The 20268-nt window shown below is 34.0% G+C and overlaps 1 protein-coding gene across 1 annotated transcript; it reads right to left on the bottom strand.

The window, feature by feature from the left end:
- Positions 1-785: 785 nt before the first annotated feature.
- Positions 786-1547, bottom strand: LOC129877457 (uncharacterized). The gene is made up of 2 exons (XM_055952960.1): positions 1231-1547; positions 786-1132 (listed from the first exon to the last, which is right to left on the bottom strand). Exons 1-2 carry the CDS (start codon positions 1501-1503, stop codon positions 1058-1060), a joined length of 348 nt encoding a protein of 115 aa, XP_055808935.1. The 5' UTR covers positions 1504-1547; the 3' UTR covers positions 786-1057.
- Positions 1548-20268: the final 18721 nt, after the last annotated feature.

The raw sequence follows: 20268 nt of genomic DNA, 5'->3' as shown, positions 1-20268 counted from the left end.
AATAACCAGAGGGGTCCTCATTGAATGGCCCTACATAACACAACGAATGGAAGAAAAAAATAGTGTGCAATAGAATTGTTTGCAGAATTGATGAATTGATATCAAGTTGATTTTAAAAGAAGGGACAAGAAAAACATTCTTTAGTAGCAAATTATGAGGGAGAGTGACAGTTCCTCCATATGTCACCCTTACCCTGAAAGAATTTGGGGGCTTAACATAAATAGGAGAAGACAAAAGTGTAAGAGTAGTAAAGAAAGCAGGGTCAAAAGACATATGAGCAGAAGCTCCTGAATCTAATATCTAGTAGCTAGAGCTAGCATGGGTTTGATATAGTCTTGGATCACTGAAAGTGTTACCAGAAAAATAGTGCACCATGTTAGCTGAAACCTCACTTCCTGCAAATGGCACATCTCCAATCTGTGCATTCTGAAACTCTTCTCCCAAACCACCATAGTTCTCCTGAGCAACAAATCCACTTGCTTGTTTCCCATTTGTTGCGTAACCTGAGCATCCACCTGTTGTCACTGCATTAGCCATAGAGTTCCCTTTGTTGTTTGGTTGTGATTTTGGCCCCTTGGTGAACTTAAAATCAGGTGGATAACCTATTATTCTGTAGCATTTTGCAATTGAGTGCCCAGATTTCTTACAATTTGTGCAATACAGATTGTTGTTGTAGTTATTGTTGTTGTTCTTTCTTGCTCTAAAATCAGTATTGTTGTACCTCTAACCTGAGAAATTCTGATGTGTTGCAAGAAATGAAGATGTGTGGCCTGGAAAGTTAGGATTAACATATGCCTCTCTCTGTTTCTCATCTTGAATGAGGAGAGAGTACGCATGATTCACATTTGGGAGAGGTGACATCATGAGTATGTTGCTTCTTACTGCTGCATAAACATCATTAAGTCCCATTAGAAATTGGATCAATCTTTCGTCCTGCTTGGATTTGACTACTTTCTTCTTTCCTCCACAGGTGCAGTTGCAAGAACATATTTCTCCGCTGGAGAGAGCATCCAGCTCATCCCAAATCCTCTTGATTCTTGTGAAATATCCTGCTACATCAGTTGTTCCTTGCATCAGATCTGTGAGGCCTTTTTGAAGGTGATAGAGTTGAGCTCCATTGGACTGACCAAACCTATCATGAAGTTCAGTCCAGAGATCTTTAGCGGATTCAGAGTATATCACACTCCCTGCAATTTCTTTTGAAAGAGAGTTAAGCAACTAAGAAATCACCATGTTATTGCACCTAGTCCAAAACTTGAACTCAGGTGTATCAGCAGATGGTATTTCGGCAGAACCATCAATAAAACTCATCTTGTTCTTAGCTGATAGAGAAATAATGATGGACCTTCTCCACGCAGCAAAACTAGTTCCATCGAAAATGAAATTCACAAGATTCATTCCTGGAGAATCTGAGGGATGAAGATAATATGGACTGCTAGAATCTATTACTGCAGATGAAGAAGAAGAAGAGTTTCCCTCAGATGATTGTGATGTGTTTTCCATTTGGATTGAAAGAACAAAAATAAAGAAAAGATTTGGATCCTACTGCTGCTCTGATACCATGAAGAAAATAAGGAAATGAAGACATATTTTTTGAACTTTTTCTTTTTTGATGATCTCCCCTCTACAACCTTCATGTCTATATATACAAATATAAAAGATAAACAACAATAAAAGCCCATACTAGTTTAAATAACAATAAAACCCATAAAATATAAATAACAATAAAAAACTCATACTAGTTATATTAACAATAAACCCATACTAGTTAACAATAAACCCATACTAGTTTGCTTATCTTTGTCTTCTCTTCTTTTCTTCTCTTCTTTTTATTCCAACAGAAAGAGTAAAATAATAATAATAATAATAATAATAATAATAATAATAATAATAATAATAATAATAGAATCAATCAAAGGGGAGGATAACATTTACCTATAAAAGAAAAAATTTCTTACTTTCAAAAATAAAATGGCGATATTTAAAAAGATTTAAACAATTCAATTTGAAATTTGAAATTACTACCTATATCTATATAATATCATACGCAAGTATAAAATATAATTAGATTATTAAGTAATAAAACTTAGAAACATTTGGTGTAGTATTATAACAATAAAAGAATAAGGAAATACAAAGAGTGTAATAAAATGTTTCAAGTAAACGTAAACAAGTTATAATAACAATAATAGTAATAATAGCAACTCATAATAATAATAACAATAATAAGAACAATAACGACAGTAATAATAATAAATAATTTTGTAAATTATGAACACTGAGAATGTATAATTAATTGGATAAAACTTAAACATATAATAAATAGATAAGTTTTAAAAATTCTTACTCAATCAAATAGAAGTCCAAAAATGGGTTACATGTCTGTTAAAATTGGGTGTTAACAAGGTTTATTTAGCCTAGTGTATCATCGTGGGGTGCAACAGTCTTATTTGTGAAGAAGAATGATTGTACTATGAGGATGTGTATTGACTACCGACAATTAACAAACTCACCATCAAGAACAAAATCCTCTTCCTCGCATTAATGACTTAATTGATCAGCTTCAGGGGGCATCGGTGTTCTCTAAGATCGACTTAAGGTTGGGCAACCATCAGTTGAGGGTTCGAGAATCTAATATCCCAAAGACTGCTTTCAAGACTCGTTATAGGCATTATGAGTTTTTGGTCATGTCTTTTGGGTTGATTTATGCCCCGACTACTTTTATGGAGTTGATGAATCGGGTATTTCATTCTTATTTGGATTCCTTTGTAATTGTATTTATCAATAATATCTTAGTTTATTCCAAGAATGAGGCCGACCATGTTAGTCACTTGAGGGTCATCATTTTTTAGAGATTGAGGGAGGAGAAGTTGTATGCAAAATTCTTCCGATGTGAGTTTTGGCTCGAGCCCATGGTATTCTTGGGACATGTAATGACCAAGGATTGTATTATGGTCGATCTGGCCAAGGTTGCACCAGTTCGTGATTGGGTTAGGCCTTTTTTGGTTTTAGAGATTCAGAGCTTTATTGGGTTAGCATGCTATTATCGTCCTTTGTTTAGAGTTTCCCTTCTATCGCAGCCCCATTGACCAGGCTACCTCAAAAGACTACTTCCTTAGTTTTTATTTTGGGAAATTAGGCTAAAAGTCGAGTTTCAGGTCTAAAAGGGGTCTAGGAGGTTAATTTCATCATAATGACCTCTTTTTGAAAACTTGATGTTTCCATTAAGACCAAAATATTAAATTCAGTATAGTAGCATATCTGATTTATTATTATCGGACTTCAAATGAATCTCGAGGATCCAATTAGAGACTTTGAAAACTTGCCCAAACTAGTTTTTGGTGAAGGCATCCTTACCCTTCGCGTTCGTGGCCTTGGGTCCCCTATTCGTGAAAAGTCAGCCTTTGTATTCTTCGTGTTCATAACCATAGGTCCGCATTCATGATGGTTCATTTCCTTGAGCTTCGCGATCGCAATAGTGATGCCCGCATTCACGAAGGGCAGTCCCCTTGTACTCTGCGAATGCGGAGGGTAGCGGTCTGCAATGCGAAGTTTATTTTTGACATAAACAATAGCTACTTCAGGAAATAACCCATTTTTTTCATTTCCACCATTTTCAAACCTTTAAAGCTTGACGGAGGCAATTCTTGAGGTGAATTTTTGAAGAAAAACATTTGGGTCAGTTTATTTAATCAATCTTTATCAATTTCTATCAATATTAACCTCTTAAAAGAATTCAAATGGGTTTTTGAGAGTTTTTCTTCCCAATTTCAAAATAAAAGATTTGATAATTTTTAGTCCGTTTCGTGATCAATTTGATGGATTTTTCAACCATGAACTCCCCTTGTTATGTAGGACATGATTTTTAAATAAAATCTCAGATTGCCCTTTTTATTTTCAAGGAGGTTTTTGGACGATTTTGACCCCATTTCTAAAACCTTTCAATATGGTATCGTTAAACTCCTTTTGATGAATTATTTCCACTTTTCATAGTGGGTAATCATTTCAGAGTCGGTGTTCGTGAGTTGAGCTCCAGTTAGAATGTTTGTGTGAAGTTTCAACCTTTGAGTTAGGTTTGACTATCCTTATTTAAGACTGATTGGGTAATTAGTCATTCCTGTGCTATAGACTTTGGAATGGGGTTGTAATGTGATTTGGGAATGTAAATTTTAGTGTGATATCCATGTGGGGCTTGATTATATTGTGTTAGCCCGTGTGGGGGCGTTATTTGCTATACTATTTGCTTTAAGAGCATGTGATTCATATTTAGCATGTGAGAGACGCTTGTGATACTATTTGAATTGTAATGCCCACCTGAGGAATTGATTTAGGGTTTTTTTATCACACTTGAGTACTAAAACATTTTCAAAAAGGGTGAAAACTCAGATGAAAAAATTGGTTCTATATTATATATTTTTAAAGCTCCTCTAAGAAGGTCGTCTATTTGAGACAAAAGGACATTTATAACTCTTTAAATTATTTAGTTCACAAAACTTAGATGACAAAACTGATTCCTTAGAGCAAACAACTGAAGATTCACCATACACTTGGTAAGTGATCAAATTTATTTTGAAACTGTGTAACTATTGGTAATTTTAGAATATTTTATTGTGTATACCTTTGTTTTTAGTGAATAAATAAGTTTTAGAAAGATAACGCATATACCTAAAGCTATTATTTTCATGTTAGAACCTAGTTTTTCTGTTAGGTATTCTAAAAAGTGGACGCAAGTTAGGACAAGTTTTGTCCAAATTCTTGATTTAGAAATCCCCTATGTGCAACCATTAGTGTTTTGATTATAAATTTGGTACAAAAAACATATTTTGAGGTGATTATTATTTTTTTAAAACTTTAAAACATATATCTATAACTTTTATAAAGACTAAAAAGTCTAGTTTTGCCATTTTCATATTCAAAACTAAGTTACAACCATAGGTACTAGGCTGAATAAAATTTCTATTTGGGAAGCATAGTGTTGGTTTCACATGCTAGGCTTATTTTTGGATGATAATCTTGTTTTATGTCAATATTACGGAGATACTAAAAATTAAAGAGGATATTTAATTTTCAAGGTTGTTTATACTCGTATACAAGTTAAGGAACTTGAGACATTAACTGGTCTATGGTATGAACTCTTGAAGTTGTGTTGGACTGTTTGTAGGCTAAAAGGCTGAGGTTTGTGTATAAACTTGTACTTGTACTCTTGTTACCTACTGGTATAATTGAAATCCTACCTTGGTATGTTGGTTATTTCTTGTTGCTTTCTATTATTGTGTTGGTATCTTCTGATACGTGCAAGCGATTTGTTTAACTCGTCCATTTCTATGGATTGCTCGATCACTTGACATTCTTGTGTACTTTGTCCTTCTTCTTGTAGCTGTGGCTTTGTCACTATTGCCATTCCTCTTGATTAGGACCTTTTGTTATCTTGATTTTGTATTTTTTGTTCTTCTTAATTATGGAAGTCGTCCATTTTAAGTACGAACTAGAATGCCATTTTTATATGATTCTTGGTTCTCTTGATTATTGGGTCTTTACCCTTCGTGATACATGACTCTGGTCCTTCTTAGTATTTTATCTTGTTTGTTGTGACTTCATGACGTACATATTGGGCAAAACTTGTTATTTAAGGTCTTGTGAAGGTGGTTCTATGAATTCTTGACACTTAAACTTTTAAATATCGAACTTGATACTCTTGATATATTTGCTTACTTGATTTAATTATTATGTTTCAATTGTGCTACTCATGACTTAAGAAGAGTAATTGAACAATCTAAAGGCTTCAAACTTGCAATGTTTACACCACTAAGCTTTATGCTTAGTGATAGTTGTTTCTATTGTAGGAAATGTCCGAAGAGATGCTTGAAGTCGGGCATTGGAGTTAAAGTTTTTGGGAGATTTAAGGAAGTTCACATTTACATATAGACAATTATATTTTGTAGTAGTTTTTGAGACATGTCTATGATCCATGGGGTGCATATGTATATGTATTTTTTTTAGAGCTAATCCATTCATGACACCATGGTTTGTAACATAAATTTGGTTGCTTATTTTGTTGTTTAGGGTGTGTAAATTCAAATCTTGTAATATACTAATTTTACTATTTGATTTGGAATATTTATATGAAGCATTAACTAGTTAGCCTTGGTACTCGTAAGTTGGTAATAGTTTATAATGTGAACTATAGTGATATGAAATGAGACATGAAAGTCTCGTAAGGTATTTCTTAAATTATTGTCGGGATGGATTGTCTATATAAATATCATGCAGTAGTAGATTGTAGTTCTAAGCATGTGACTTTTAAGGATTTTGCATTTTCATACATTATTGTACAAGGTGAAAGATCATTGACATCTAGTATTATTTCTGGGGTCTTGGCAAGAAAAATGATTTGTCAAGGTTGTGGTACATATCTTGCTCATATAATTGATACAGTTTGGAGAATTCTTACAGTGTGAGATTTTTCCAAAGTATTCCCAGAAAATCTTCCTAGGTTGCCTCCGAAAAGAAAAAGTTGAATTTTCTATCCAGCTTATTCCTGGATCTATACATATTTCTATCCCCCCCGTAGAATGGCTCCAGTAGAATTAAGAGAATTGAAAACTCAATTGCAAGAACTTCTCGAGAAAGATTTTATTCATCCAAGTATTTCTCCTTGAGAAACCCCTGTGCTGTTTGTAAAGAAGAAAGATGACACTCTTGGACTTTGTATTGAATATAGGTAATTAAAAATAATAATTCGGAACAGATATCCACTACCAAGGATCGATGATTTGTTTGGCCAGCTGAAGGGTCCTAAATTTATTTTCAAAAATTGATTTAAGGTTTGGGTATCACCAATTGTGTGTAAGAGAGAAAGACGTTCCTATAATTGCTTTTAGAACTCGATACAGTCATTATGAATTTTTGGTCATTCAGATTGACTAATGCTCCTGCAATTTTCATGAATCTAATGAATCAAGTATTTAAGCCTTATCTTGATTAATTTGTGGTGGTATTTATAGGTAATATTTTAATATATTCCAAGAGTATTGAATATCATGATAAACATCTTAGGATTGTTTTACAAATTTTGAATTAGAAAGAACTTTATGCTAAACTTTCCAAGTATGAATTTTGGCTTAATGAAGTGTCTTTTCTGGGACATGTTGTGTCAACCGAAGGAATAAAGGTGGATCCTAGAAAAAGTGAAGCAATTATTGAATGAAAACCTCCCAAAAGTCCTAATGAGGTATGAAGTTTCTTAGGCTTAGCATGATACTATAGAAGGTTTGTGAAAGCCTTCTCCATTATAGCCTCTCCTTTGACTAAACTCTTGAAGAAGGAACTAAAGTTTACTTGGGATAAAAAATGCCAAGAGAACTTTGAATCGCTCAAATTCTTATTGACAAAAGCTCCTATACTTACTCTACCAATAGAAGGGAAAGAGTATGTGATATACAATGATTCTTCTTATCGTGGTCTGGGATTGTTTTGATGTAAGAAGGGAATATATGCCTCTCAAAAATTAAATTAACATGAATTAAACTATCCTACTCATGATGTAGAACTTGTTGCTATAGTGTTTTCCTTAAAGATATGGAGATATTATTTGTATGGAGAAAAATATCACAAGACCTTAAAATACTTGAGTACGTAGAAAGAGCTAAACTTAAGATAACATAGATGGCTTGAACTCATCAAAGATTATGATTTCACTATTGACTATCATCTTCGTAAAGTAATGTGTTGCCGATGCCTTAAGTCACAAATCCATTGCAAGCTAATGTGGCTCTCTTTGCTTCTTGAGTTAAGAGCCATGAATGTTTGTTTTGCACTTGATTTATATAGCTTGTTTGTTGCTAATTTGCAAGTCAAACCAATATTACATGAACAGGTGAAAGAAACGCAAAAGCTAAATGAGAAATTTGTAAAATTGACTGAAGAAGTTCAAAATGGAGAAAAGCTTCATTTTATATTCAAGGAGGATGGTGTCTTGTCTTACCAAAATGGGTTATGCGTTCCTAATGATGAAAAATTGAGGAGAGAAATCTTGAGTGAAGCACATGCTTCACTATATGAATGCATCTTTGAGGCACGAAGATGTACCAGACCATCAAAGAACACTATTGGTAGAAAGGTATGAAGAAAGAAATTATGGAGTTCATTTCAAATTGTTTGGTTTGTGAATAAGGTAGAACATCAGGTTCTAATTGGGTTGCTACAAACCTTGTCAATACCAGAATAGAAATGGGAGAGAATAACTATGGACTTTGTTTCTAAAATTCCTCGTACTCAAAGAAATCATGATGCAATATGGGTGATAGTGGATAGACTAACAAAGAGTGATCACTTCTTAGTAGTTAGAATGAATTAGCCACTTAAGCATTTAGCTGAATTGTATATTAATGAGATTGTAAAACTGCATGGAGATCCCTATTTCTATTATATCTGTTCGGTACTCAAGATTCACATCTAGATTTTAGGGTATGTAACGACCTGTTAGGTAATTTTGAGAGCAAGTCCTCCTCCTTTCATAGAAAACCCTTTTTCGTAACTTTAAGTTGAAAATTTTGGATCTTTCGGTAACTTTGGTTAATTAGTTGAGAAATAATTTTAGAGAATTAATTTAATTGATGGGGAAAAATGTTAATTTATTTAATACTTATGTGACACCCCTGAAATTGTTTTGCGAAGAATCAAACATTTCTTCACGTGTGGGTAGACTCGGGCCGGAGGACTTGTAATTATACATATGATTTAGGATTAATTCCTAAGTATTTGAAGTGTGTTAGATGTGTTTAAGGGTCATAAGGGATCTCTAACACCAAGTCGAGCCCAAAGAACTCCAATCGATTAAGTTTTCGGACGAGTTAGTATAAGGGTCAACTTCAAACGACCGTATCTCCTAGGATATAACGAACTGGGTGGACCACGACCTACTAAATTAAAGGTATGTGAGTCTTCTTTCCAACGCCACCAAGTTTGCAATTTGTGGATTTCGGAGTCAAAAGTTATGGCCATTTTACTACGGACTAGTACTGTAGGAATATTCAGGCCTAGGCGAAATTCAGGCTTGGCGCTCCAGTGGCGCACCACGCCACTATAGCGCTAGAAAACATCCTCAGTAGTTTGGGGCTTGGCGCGACATGCCACTATTAGATGTGCAGGTTTTTAAGCCTATTTTGTCTTGGCGCTGCAGTGGCGCGACGCGCCACTATAGCGCCAGCAAGACTTTTGCCCAAATTTCTAGATTTTTGGAAGAGGGGCAACTTGGAATTTTTCCAAATTATATATACACCATCCTTGAGCATTTTGGACCATTAATTTCAGCTCCTCTCTCTCTCTAAAAAGCTCTAAATATTTTCCCTCTCTTCTTCTTCTTCTTCTCCAAATCCATCTCTAACAAAGGGTGTCTTCAAGAGTTTCAAGGATTCAAGTCTTCCATTGAAGACCTAACATCAACTTCCTTCAATGTCTTCAAACAAGGTATGTAAGGCTAACCTAAAATATGGATCGATTTCTTCCATATGCCCATAGATGTGTTGGTTAGGAGTTGTGGAAGAGTTGCACCTTCTAGAAAGGTTTTCTTGAAAGTTTTCCCTAAACTATGGAATATTTTTAGATACAAATGGTTGATTGATGATCTTAATGACTTGAGTTACTAAATAGTTATTTTCATATTATTAACTACAAATGTATCTTTGTATATAGATTTATAGGTATTGACGATATTCTTGAGTTGAGTATTGTTGAGAGTATGGGTTCATGTTTCATTCACATGAACCCAAGATGAGATTTCTTGTCATAAATGTCTTGAGGTTGAGGTGGATGGTTGTGTGTATGTATATATTGATTGGAATGAAAATAATGAATTGATTAGTTAAGAATGCCCCTTTGCTTCTATAAAAATGAACATAGGACAAAAATAAGGATTTTGGAGTAGATGTTTAATGATTGATGTGATGATGATACTTAACAATGATGTGATGATAATGTTTGATGATGATGTAAATGATAATATATGATGATGATGTTTTGGTGATGATGTGAATGGTGCTTATTTAATATATGTAGAATGGTTGACGAAGAGGTATATTGATGAGGATGTTATGTGATGAAGTGGATTGGAGTCTAATGTGAGTTTGTGGTATGTGATGTGCATAATTTGTGTTGATTGGAGTTTTAGGAATGTTTTGAAAATAAATGATCTTTTGAGGAGGAGCTTTAAATAAATTAATTGTGAACCTTTTTGCATAAACTACTTATACGCTATTTTGAGTCTAAAGAATTATTAGTTTTATCTTTGATTTAGAAAGGAGTTTAAGTATGAGTTGAGTATGAGGAGACTTTAAATGAGTTGAGTATTTTTACATTAAAGTATCTATTTTGAGTTTGAGTTGAGGAGTTGAAATTATATTTTTATGTACATAATATTTTTTGCAATCATTGAGTTGAGATTGTATAAATTTTTAAAGAGAAGAGTTTGATGATTTGAGAGGAGTCGATTTGAAAGAAGGTCCAATTAGACTCGTCATTATGAGTTAATTGAGTTGAAATGAGAACAGAGTTGATGAGGTGGCAATGTTCCACATGAAACTAGCCGTGAGGGCTTGTTTGAGATGATTGGAGGAGTTTTATGAGCATGGAGTCATGAGAGGAGTATCGAGCACCGAATTGGGCAAGAGTATAGTCCATACCTGAACCCAATACCTGTGTTGCTATAGTCCATACTCGAACCCAATACCTGTGTTGCCAAACGTAGGGGGGATTGAACCACTAAAGTCGGATGCTTCCCCGAGAGCTTTTGTCCTGACATTATAGGACCTGGTTGGATTGGATCCATGAGTGTTCGTCGTTCATGCCCTGGCAAGGTATGAACGGGCGTGGCAACGATGTCATTTTGTTGTACCTTCACTGGCTCATAAGTGTTGGTTGTCGGTTAAGAGAAACTCCCATTTAGGTCATGATAGTACTCTGAGTTAGTTGAGTTAAGTGAGTTGCTCTATGCTTATGAGTTAGTCCTATCTAAACTATTTCTTGTTAGACTTAGGACACTTGAGTGAGTTGCTACATATTTATTGAGTTGAGTCCTTTGAGTTGAATTGTAAAACGTTGCATAATTTAATTTGCATATTTACTAAGTTGAGTCCTTTGAGCTGATTGTTGAGTTGAATGTTGAGTAGATTGTATATGGTCGGATTGGAGTAGATGAATTGTGATTGGATTGAATGGAATGGTATGTGACTAGATTGGATTTGATTATTGAGTTGATTGTTGAGTTGCGTGTATATAATCGGATTGTACATGATTGAAAGGGATCGAATTGTAAATGAGTTGATTGAACGGTATTGTGTATGATTAGATTGGACTGTATGGTATATGATTGATCTTTGTCTAAAAATGTATTATTACTTTAGACTTATAACGCCTTGTTGAGTCTCTCTTATCTTTTCAATTTGAGATATTTGGACCGCTGCTATTCTTCCTTGAGATATGTTCCATTCTACCATATTACATACCAGTACATTCCACGTACTGACGTCCATTTGGACCTGCATCAGTTCATGATGCAGAGACAGGTTTAAGGAGTCATCAATAGGAGCATCATTGGGGATCTATTCGTACTCAGCGTATTGGTGAGTCCTTCCCTACATTCGGAGGACACCGTCTCTGTATTCTCGCATTGAGTTAGCCCTTTTCATTTTGATTTGAGGTAGCCATGAACATGTCATTGGCACCAATTAGGTAGTAGTGATAGAGGCTTCATAGACTAAATAGTGATGAGTCGATTGAGTATTTTTACCCTTGAGTTATTTTTGTCAAACTACTTTTAAATGACAAATATGTTAGTTGATATGTCGGCCCATGGCTTTTATTCTTTTAGTTGGATGGGTGATTTGAGTCGCCCGCTAATTTATTCTTTATTTTTTAAACTTTACGCTGAATGAATGAATGAATGGATGTGTGATCAGGCTATGTGGTTCGCTTGGGAGCCAGAAATGGTTTCTGAGTGCCGGTTACGTCTAGGGTACCCTCCCGGAGCGTGACAACTTATACCACTTTTCTTATATTTAATAAAATAGGTTAGTAGAGTTTGTCACTTTTCTTATATATATATATAAAATCTGATAGCTTAATGACATCAGATGTAAGAGAAAAGGCGAGAAAACAAGAAATAGAAATTGGGAAAAAAATACGGAGGAAGAAAGAAAAGAAAGGGAAAAAGAAAAAAAAGGAGAAGAGAAAAATAGGGATTTTTATTCCAAAGCGTCAAGGTAATTATTCTCATCCTTTCTATTAAATGTTTATGTGATTATGAAAATTTTTAGGGTATATTGGTGAAGAAATAACGCTGAAATAAGAAAATATGACCCTAGGGTTCTTCACATCAAATCTTGATTTGGGGGTCGAATAACAATCCATTTTAGCTAAAATTTGATATGTAAGTTTATTTTATCATAAGTGAACATAATCAGAAAGAAAATTTTAGATTTGACTTCAATGACTCAGGATCACTTTTTGACCCAATTTTTTATCCGAAAATAAATATAGCAATATGGGTGTCATTGGATTCGTATTCTTATGAAGATTATGTATTTGAACAGATGTTGAAGATTATAGTCACAATGTCACATCAAGGTAATTATTCTTATGAAGATTATGAAGATTATGTATTTGAACAGATTTTGATCGTTAGAAAGTATTAGAAAAGGCTCAAGTTTTAAAGTGATTATTTAATTTAATTGAGGTTTAACCCTAGTTTTGAAATTCAGAAAATATTGAAGTTGACAAGTTAAGTGGCATCAAGATTAGGAACGTGTGTATAGATTTGCTTAAATTTTTGGGTCTAGGCTAGACATATGGTAATAAGGGTGTTGTTAGTTTCAAAAATCTTATTGTGATTATTTATTTGACTAGATTACGTTGATTTGGAGGCCCAACGAAAAGGAAAGGCTCAAGTCCCGGAGTGATTGCTTGATTAATTAAGGAACGTGGATTTCTAGACCTGAGTTTAAGTTTGTAGATGCTTGTATTTCTGTGATATGTGTACTAGGGAGTAATGAGAATTAGACTAGGTTATTGACTGTATGATTGACCTTAAAAATGGAGATTAGGGGTATAAAATGGTGATATAATAACATGTATTGGTGGAATTGATATGTTGTAATTATGGATTTAGTTTGGACATATGAAATGACTATGTTGATGTGAGATAGGAAAAATTATTGTTATTGTCATGTTATTATCGTGAATTTTATGAAAATAAATTGATTGCATTAGTTCTGACATATTGTGTTAAGACTAAAAATGATATGAAACAAAAGGAGTCGGGCCACACGCTCTGTGGGGGGTATTATGAAACAAAGGGGTTGGGCCACACACTCTGTGGTAGGTATTATGAAACAAAGGGGTCAGGCCACACGCTCCGTGGAAGGATATATCTATTGAAGGGATGGGCCACATGCTTAGTGGCAGGTTACATGGACAAAAATGTCCCTCATGGGTTCTGGACTATAATTCAGCGGATGTGTACCGATAAGAAAGACATGCATCATCTCATTGCATTGCATCACATTTTGTTGATATTTGTGAATTTTTGTTTACTCCTTTATTGCTCTGTATATGCTAAACTTGACTCGATATGATTCATTAATGATACTATTGATGAGTATTCATAGATTTTATTACTGTTATTATTATTGTACAAGTGTAGAGTTGGGCTAGTTTTATGCAGGTTGTAATTAAAGAGGTTCGGTTGGGAGGACAGGAGTACCTGTATCTATTGAGCTTTGCTTAGTTTTAGTTGTCCACTTGCTGAGTACCATGTTGTTTGGTACTCACCCCTTACTTCTACACTTGTGTAGGTTGTGAGCCCGGACCTTCTTGATCTTCTACTATTTTCTACTACATCTGAGGCTATCATTCCGAGTGTTGAGGTAGCTGTTACATCCATCTAGCGTACACCTCTTACTCTTTTATTATGTTTTAGTCTTATTCTAAAGACAAAGACATTGTTACTATATTTTCTTTTGTACTTTGGTAATGTATTAGTGGCTTGTACACGTGATAACCAATCTTAGGAGATTTTGAGGTTGTTTTAGGTGTTTTTAGTTAAGTTAAATTTTGATTTATGTCTGTTTCTTCCTCATCTACTTTCCATTGGGTATTAGGCTGACTTGTCTTGGTGGGTAGAGATGAGTGTTATCATACCCGTATTTGGGTCATGACAGGGTAGCTTGCAGGAAGCCTTGGGTACTAAGTTGAAGTTTAGCACTTCATTCCATCCCCAAATAGACAGACAGTCGGAAAGAATGATAGAAATTTTAAAAGATGTACTTCGAGCTTGCATTATGAGTTTGAGCATAGTTGGGACAAACACTTGACTTTGATAGAGTTTTCTTACAATTATAGCTACCAAGAGAGTATTGGAATGCCTCCCTATGAAGCCTTACAAGAAAGGAAATGTCGTACTCCTCTTTGTTGGAGTGAAGTTAGTGAAATAAAACTTATTGGTCCTGAAATTGTGCAATAAATGGAAGACAAGGTAAAATCATCAGGGATGGTCTAGTGATTGATTTTGATAGACAAAATTCATATGTTGACCTTAAGAGGCGTGATATTGAGCATCAAGTTGGCAGTAAATTATTCTTAAAGGTGTCTCCATGGAAAAATATCATGAGATTTGGCCAAAATGAAAAACACAATCCTCGATTTATTGGACCTTATGAGATACTTGAAAGAGTGGGACTAGTTGCATATAAGTTAGCTTTACCTTCTAAGTTGGACAAGATCCATAATGTCTTCCATCCATCTCATGTTCTTCTAGTTAAATCTATTTAGTTAAATCCAGACTTAACGTACAATGAAGAACTTATCATAATTCAAGCTCATGAAATAAAGAAGCTTAGAAACAATAGAATCAACTTAGTAAATATACTTTGGAGGAACCATTCTGGAAAAGAATCCACCTAGGAGTGAGAAGAAAAGATGAGGATTCAAAATCCATACCTGTTCCGGGACTAGCATAAGGTAAATTTCGAGACGAAATTTCTTAAGGAGGAGAGTTGTAACACCCCTAATTATTTCAGCTAATATTCTTCAAGAGGTTATTTCCTGATTATAAGTTTAACTCCTACTTTACAATTCCTTTACTCAGACTTTGTGACGCGGGGGAAATTGATGTCCTTTAACTCTACAACATTATAAAGAAGTCTATCAAGGTAGATTAGTAAATTCTCATGACACCTAAATATCCTTATAATAATATAATCAAGGTGTTATATGTTAGGAGTTGGGCAGCCCATATTAACTTTTGGGCAGCCATCCTTTTTTTCAACAACGTTAAAGATATATATCACTTCTATATTATACATTTTTGAAGCTCCTCTAAGAAGGTCGGTTACTTGAGACTAAAGGAAATAAGTATTTTACAATGATTTATTTCACAAAACTCACATGAAAAAAATGGTTCCTTAGAGCAAACAATTGAAGGCTCACCATATACTTTGTAAGTGATCAAATTCATTTTGAAACTACGTAACTGTTGGTAATTTTAGAATATTTCATTTTGTAGACTTTTTTTCTAGTGAATAAATATGTTTTGAAAGCTAACACACATACCTACAACTATTAAGTTCATGTTAGAACCTAGTTTTTTCGTTAGGTATTCGAACAAGTAGACGCAAGTTAGGACAAGTTCTGTCCAAATTCTTGATTTAGGAATCTCCTATGTGCAATCGTTAGTGCTTTGATTATAAATTTTTGTATAAAATATTTTTTGAGGTGATTATTATTTTTTTGCAACCTTAAATAATATATCTATCACTTTTATGAAGACTTAAAAGTCCATTTTTGCCATTTGCATATTCAAAACTAAGTTACAACCAGAGGTACTGGGCTTGCCAGAATTTTTGTTTTGGTAGCATAGTGTTGGTTACACATACTAGGATCATTTTTGGATGATAATATTATTTTGTGTAAATATTATGGAGATTCCAGAAATTAAAGAGGGTATTTAATTGTATTTTCATGGTTTTTTATACTCGTGTACAAGTTTAGGAACTTGAGGCATTGATTGGTCTACGATTTAAACTCTTGAAGTTGTGTTGGACTGTTTGTATGCTAAAAGGCTGAGATTTGTGTAAAAATTTATACTTGTACTCTTGTTACCTGCTGGTATAATTGAATGCCTACCTTGGTACGTTGGTTATTTCTTGGTACTTTGTATTGTTGGTATCTTCTTAGATGTGCAAGACACTTGTTTAACTCGCCCACTTGTACAGATTGCTCGATTACTTGACATTCTTGTGTACTTTGTCCTTCTTGTGGCTGTGACTTTGTCACTATTGCCATTCCTCTTGATTAAAACCTTTTTCCTTCTTGATTTTGAATTTTTTTGTTCGTCTTAAGTATGAAAGTTGTTCATTTTAAGTACGAACTAGAATACCATTTCTTATATGGTTCTTGGTTCTCTTGATTATTGGGTCTTACCCTTCTTGATACAGGGCTCCAGTCCTTCTTGATACGTAATCATGTTTGGTGTGACGGCATGATGTACATATTGGACGAAACTTGATATTTAAGCTCTTGCGAAAGGTGGTTTTATGAATTCTTGACACTTAAATTTTGAAATATCGAACTTGATATTCTTGATATATTTCTTTACTTGATTTATTTATTATTTTTCAATTATGCTACTCATGACCTGAGAAGAGTAATTGGAGAATTTAAAGGTTTCAAACTTCTTTTTTTACACCATTAAGCTTTATACTTAGCGATAGTTGTTTCTATCATAGGAAATATCCGAGGAGATGCTTGAAGTCGCCCATTGGAGATAAAGTTTTTAGAAGCTTTAAGGAATATCATATTTGCATATAGACAATAATATTTTGTAGTAATTTTTGGGACATGTATATGATCCATGGAGTGCATGTGTTTATGTATTGTTTTTAAGAGTTAATCCATTCATGACACCATGGTTTATAGTTTAAATTTGGTTGCTTGTTTCGTTTATTGGGGTGTGTAAATCAAAGTCTTGTAATATACTAATTTTACTGTTTGATTTGGAACATTTGTATGAAACATGAACTGGTTAACCTTGGTGCTCGTAAGGTGGTAATAGTTTATAACATGAACTGTAGTGATATGGAATGAGACAAAGAAGTCTCATAAGGTATTTTCTTAAATTATTTTGAAAAGTCGTCCTTTCCTAGATTGAAACTTTTATTTTATTAAATTGAGAACAAATGAAATTTAAAATGGCAAAATCTCACACCTTTAACTCTTTTGATTTAGCCAAATTTCACTAATAGATTATATAAGTATGTCTTATGTTAAGCTCTTTAAGTAGTAGAATCCTCCCAAGAAGGTTGCTACACCATTACTATGTATTGAGAGTGTAAATCATGTTTAGGTTGTATTTTGAGAACTTTGAACCTTATTTTACATGTTGAGTAGACTATTGCTTCCATGTTATATGTGTTGTGATGCATTTATCCTCATTCATCATATCATTGATCTTGTAAAGTTGAAGAATGTGGAAATTCTATTTGAGAACGAAAATGTGACACCTTTTTATATCTTTGATCACGAGCTAGGTGGAAAGTTTATAAGATAGTGAGATTGTGATTTGGTATATGGATTACGAGTCCGTCATGGGTCCTTATTTGGAAGCCTTAGCTCAATAGGTATATACGACAGGTTGTGCGACAGCCTTGGTTCCCCCATACCACCACATCATTGCATCATCTCTTTGCATCGCATTATATTGCTCTTTGGATTACTTGACTTATCTGATTATTTGTGATATTGAACTATTCCTATGTGTTTACTTTATTTGCATTGTTCTATATAAATTGGCGACACCAATGTCGGAATAGGACTTTTCTATATGAAGGTAGAAGCGTTCCTTGGTTTATTGCATAGGCTTGATTAATTCCTTACTTAGTCGGTCAAACCTACTGAACATATGTGGATTGTAATCACCCTTACTTCTGTGTCCCTTTTTGATGCAGATCCTAGTTAGGGTATCCCGTGTGGGAAGTATCCCTCGTGGCAGTTGATCTCTCAAGCGAATATCGCGTTATCAGATTAGTGGTGAGATCTTGGGATTTGGACCGCCAGTAGTTCTATCTTTTATTTCCAGTCTTTATTATTACTCAAATACTTATGATGTATATCAAATTTGAATATTGTACGAGATGTTCTTTACATTTATAACACTAGGCTTTGGTATATTTTTCTTTTTTGTCCTCTCGTTTATTTTGTGGCCCGACTTCCCCTTTGGGCGTCTTGTATGAGTTTTACTTTTAGGCTTATACATCTCATTGGGTATTGAGATGTTTGCAATCATGACCTTGACTTTTGGATCGTCATAGTCGCAGCTCCACCTTTTAAGGGATCTTAAAAGCATAACTTCATTTTACGCAGAACAAGGTAGTAGAGATACAAATAAAAAAATGAGTTAAAATTTCTAAACAAAAACACACATGAATGCACAAACATATACCAAACAGAGGGTGGATATGAAATACTTCTCAAAGCCTTTTCATTCTTTTAGGTCATATGCTCCGAGAGTTTTCTCAGAGGTAGTTTCCAGCATATGATATCAACTTCTCATCCTGCTTAGGCTCATTCATAATTTAGTGTTGTCTAATTACCAAACAAATCTGGAAACTCACCTGAAATTTTGCAGCTTCTTGACCATCAATGTATGCAAGAAGTTCCTCGTCTCATCAAAGCCTCATGCAAAGCCTGTTTTTTAAAAAAGAAGTAACATTATCAACTCAAAAACCAAGAAAAAAGAGAAGTGATAATGAGATGCTATTATTCTCAGCAACCCAACACTTGTAGATGTTTTTATCCTCGGCAGCCCACAACATTACATAATGAATGCTTGCTGAAACAAGTCATAAGTTTGGCAGCTCCTTATCAGCATAATCATGGAATATTACTTTCAAGTTGCAAGCATGCTAGCGATCAAACTAATCGTCAAATTCCAACCTACTCTCTTCTCTCTATTTGCTATTGTTCCTGGCCATGGCAAACACTTCAAACGATAAAGAGTCTCTAACTAGACCAACCCATAACCTACTTTAGAGTTTAGACTAAATATATTAAGCCTTATCACACAAGTTAAAAACTAGCTAAGCTTGTAAACATGAAACCTGCAAGTTCTGTTGAAGCAAAACTGGTTTCGCTCGTATTCACATTCAATATATTTAAACATTTACCTTCTTGGTTTGCAATTAACTCACTTTCCCGGGCATCCACACGGCAAACAGCCGCATTTCGCATTTCCTCTTTCTCATAAGGTATCTCAGATAGCTTTTCTTGATGTGTATTTACTTTGTCCTCAAGTTCACCCAATTTCTTCAGAACAGCAGAAAGCAGTTGAGCTTCTGTAAAGACTGGAGTTGATGAAGGTGGCCGAAACCTCATTACCGTTTGCCTCAAAGGTGATTTCTTGAACAGCTTGGTCTTGACCAAGTGATGGATCTGGAAGTTTCTTAGTTATGCGGCATAGCACTGAACAGAAAAGCATCAACACAGTCGTGAAGAAGGCCATAAGAAGTCCTAATATCTGAGCATGAAAACCACTTTTTTTATAAATGATTTCTTAAAAAAAATAACAATTATTAGTTTTAGATAATATTTTATTATTTAAAACGTTGAAAAACATTCTTTCATTATAATGACTTGTTAACATGATTCTATAACTAACAATTTGACAAATTTTAAATAAAGATAAGAGTTAGAACCATAGAATCTGATTCAACAAGTTAATAATTTGTTATACCCACTTTAATATGCATGTTGTAATGCTTAAAAATTTAAGAAGAAATAAAAAAATTACAATTCACTCCGTTCAACATTTTTTGACTATTCATATTTTTAATAGAGTATAACTCTAACTTATAAAAAATTAGAAGGAGAGTACAAAAGGAGTTAAAAAGAATAAATAATATGAGTGTTAGCGAAGAGAATGTAAAAAGATAAAAAAATATTTTATTAATTTCTTCGATTTGAATGGGGTTAAAGAGAATAAATAATATAATTTATTTTTAAAAAAAATACTTTTTATAGTAAATAATCAATTTGTTTTATGATAAAATTAACACAACTTATTTTTAGTAAAAATTTGAGGCATAAGGCATATGCCTTATTTATCAAAGCATAGAACATGCCCTGACATGTTATCGAAACACAAACAAGCAGTGCATCAAAACTACAGTGTGAGAACTACAGTGCGCTCTTTTTACCCCATTGATTAGGTGAATACTAAAT

This window comes from Solanum dulcamara, chromosome 12 (assembly GCF_947179165.1).
Source record: "Solanum dulcamara chromosome 12, daSolDulc1.2, whole genome shotgun sequence".
Lineage (NCBI taxonomy): Eukaryota > Viridiplantae > Streptophyta > Magnoliopsida > Solanales > Solanaceae > Solanum > Solanum dulcamara.
This window is presented reverse-complemented; position numbering and strand designations above follow the sequence as displayed.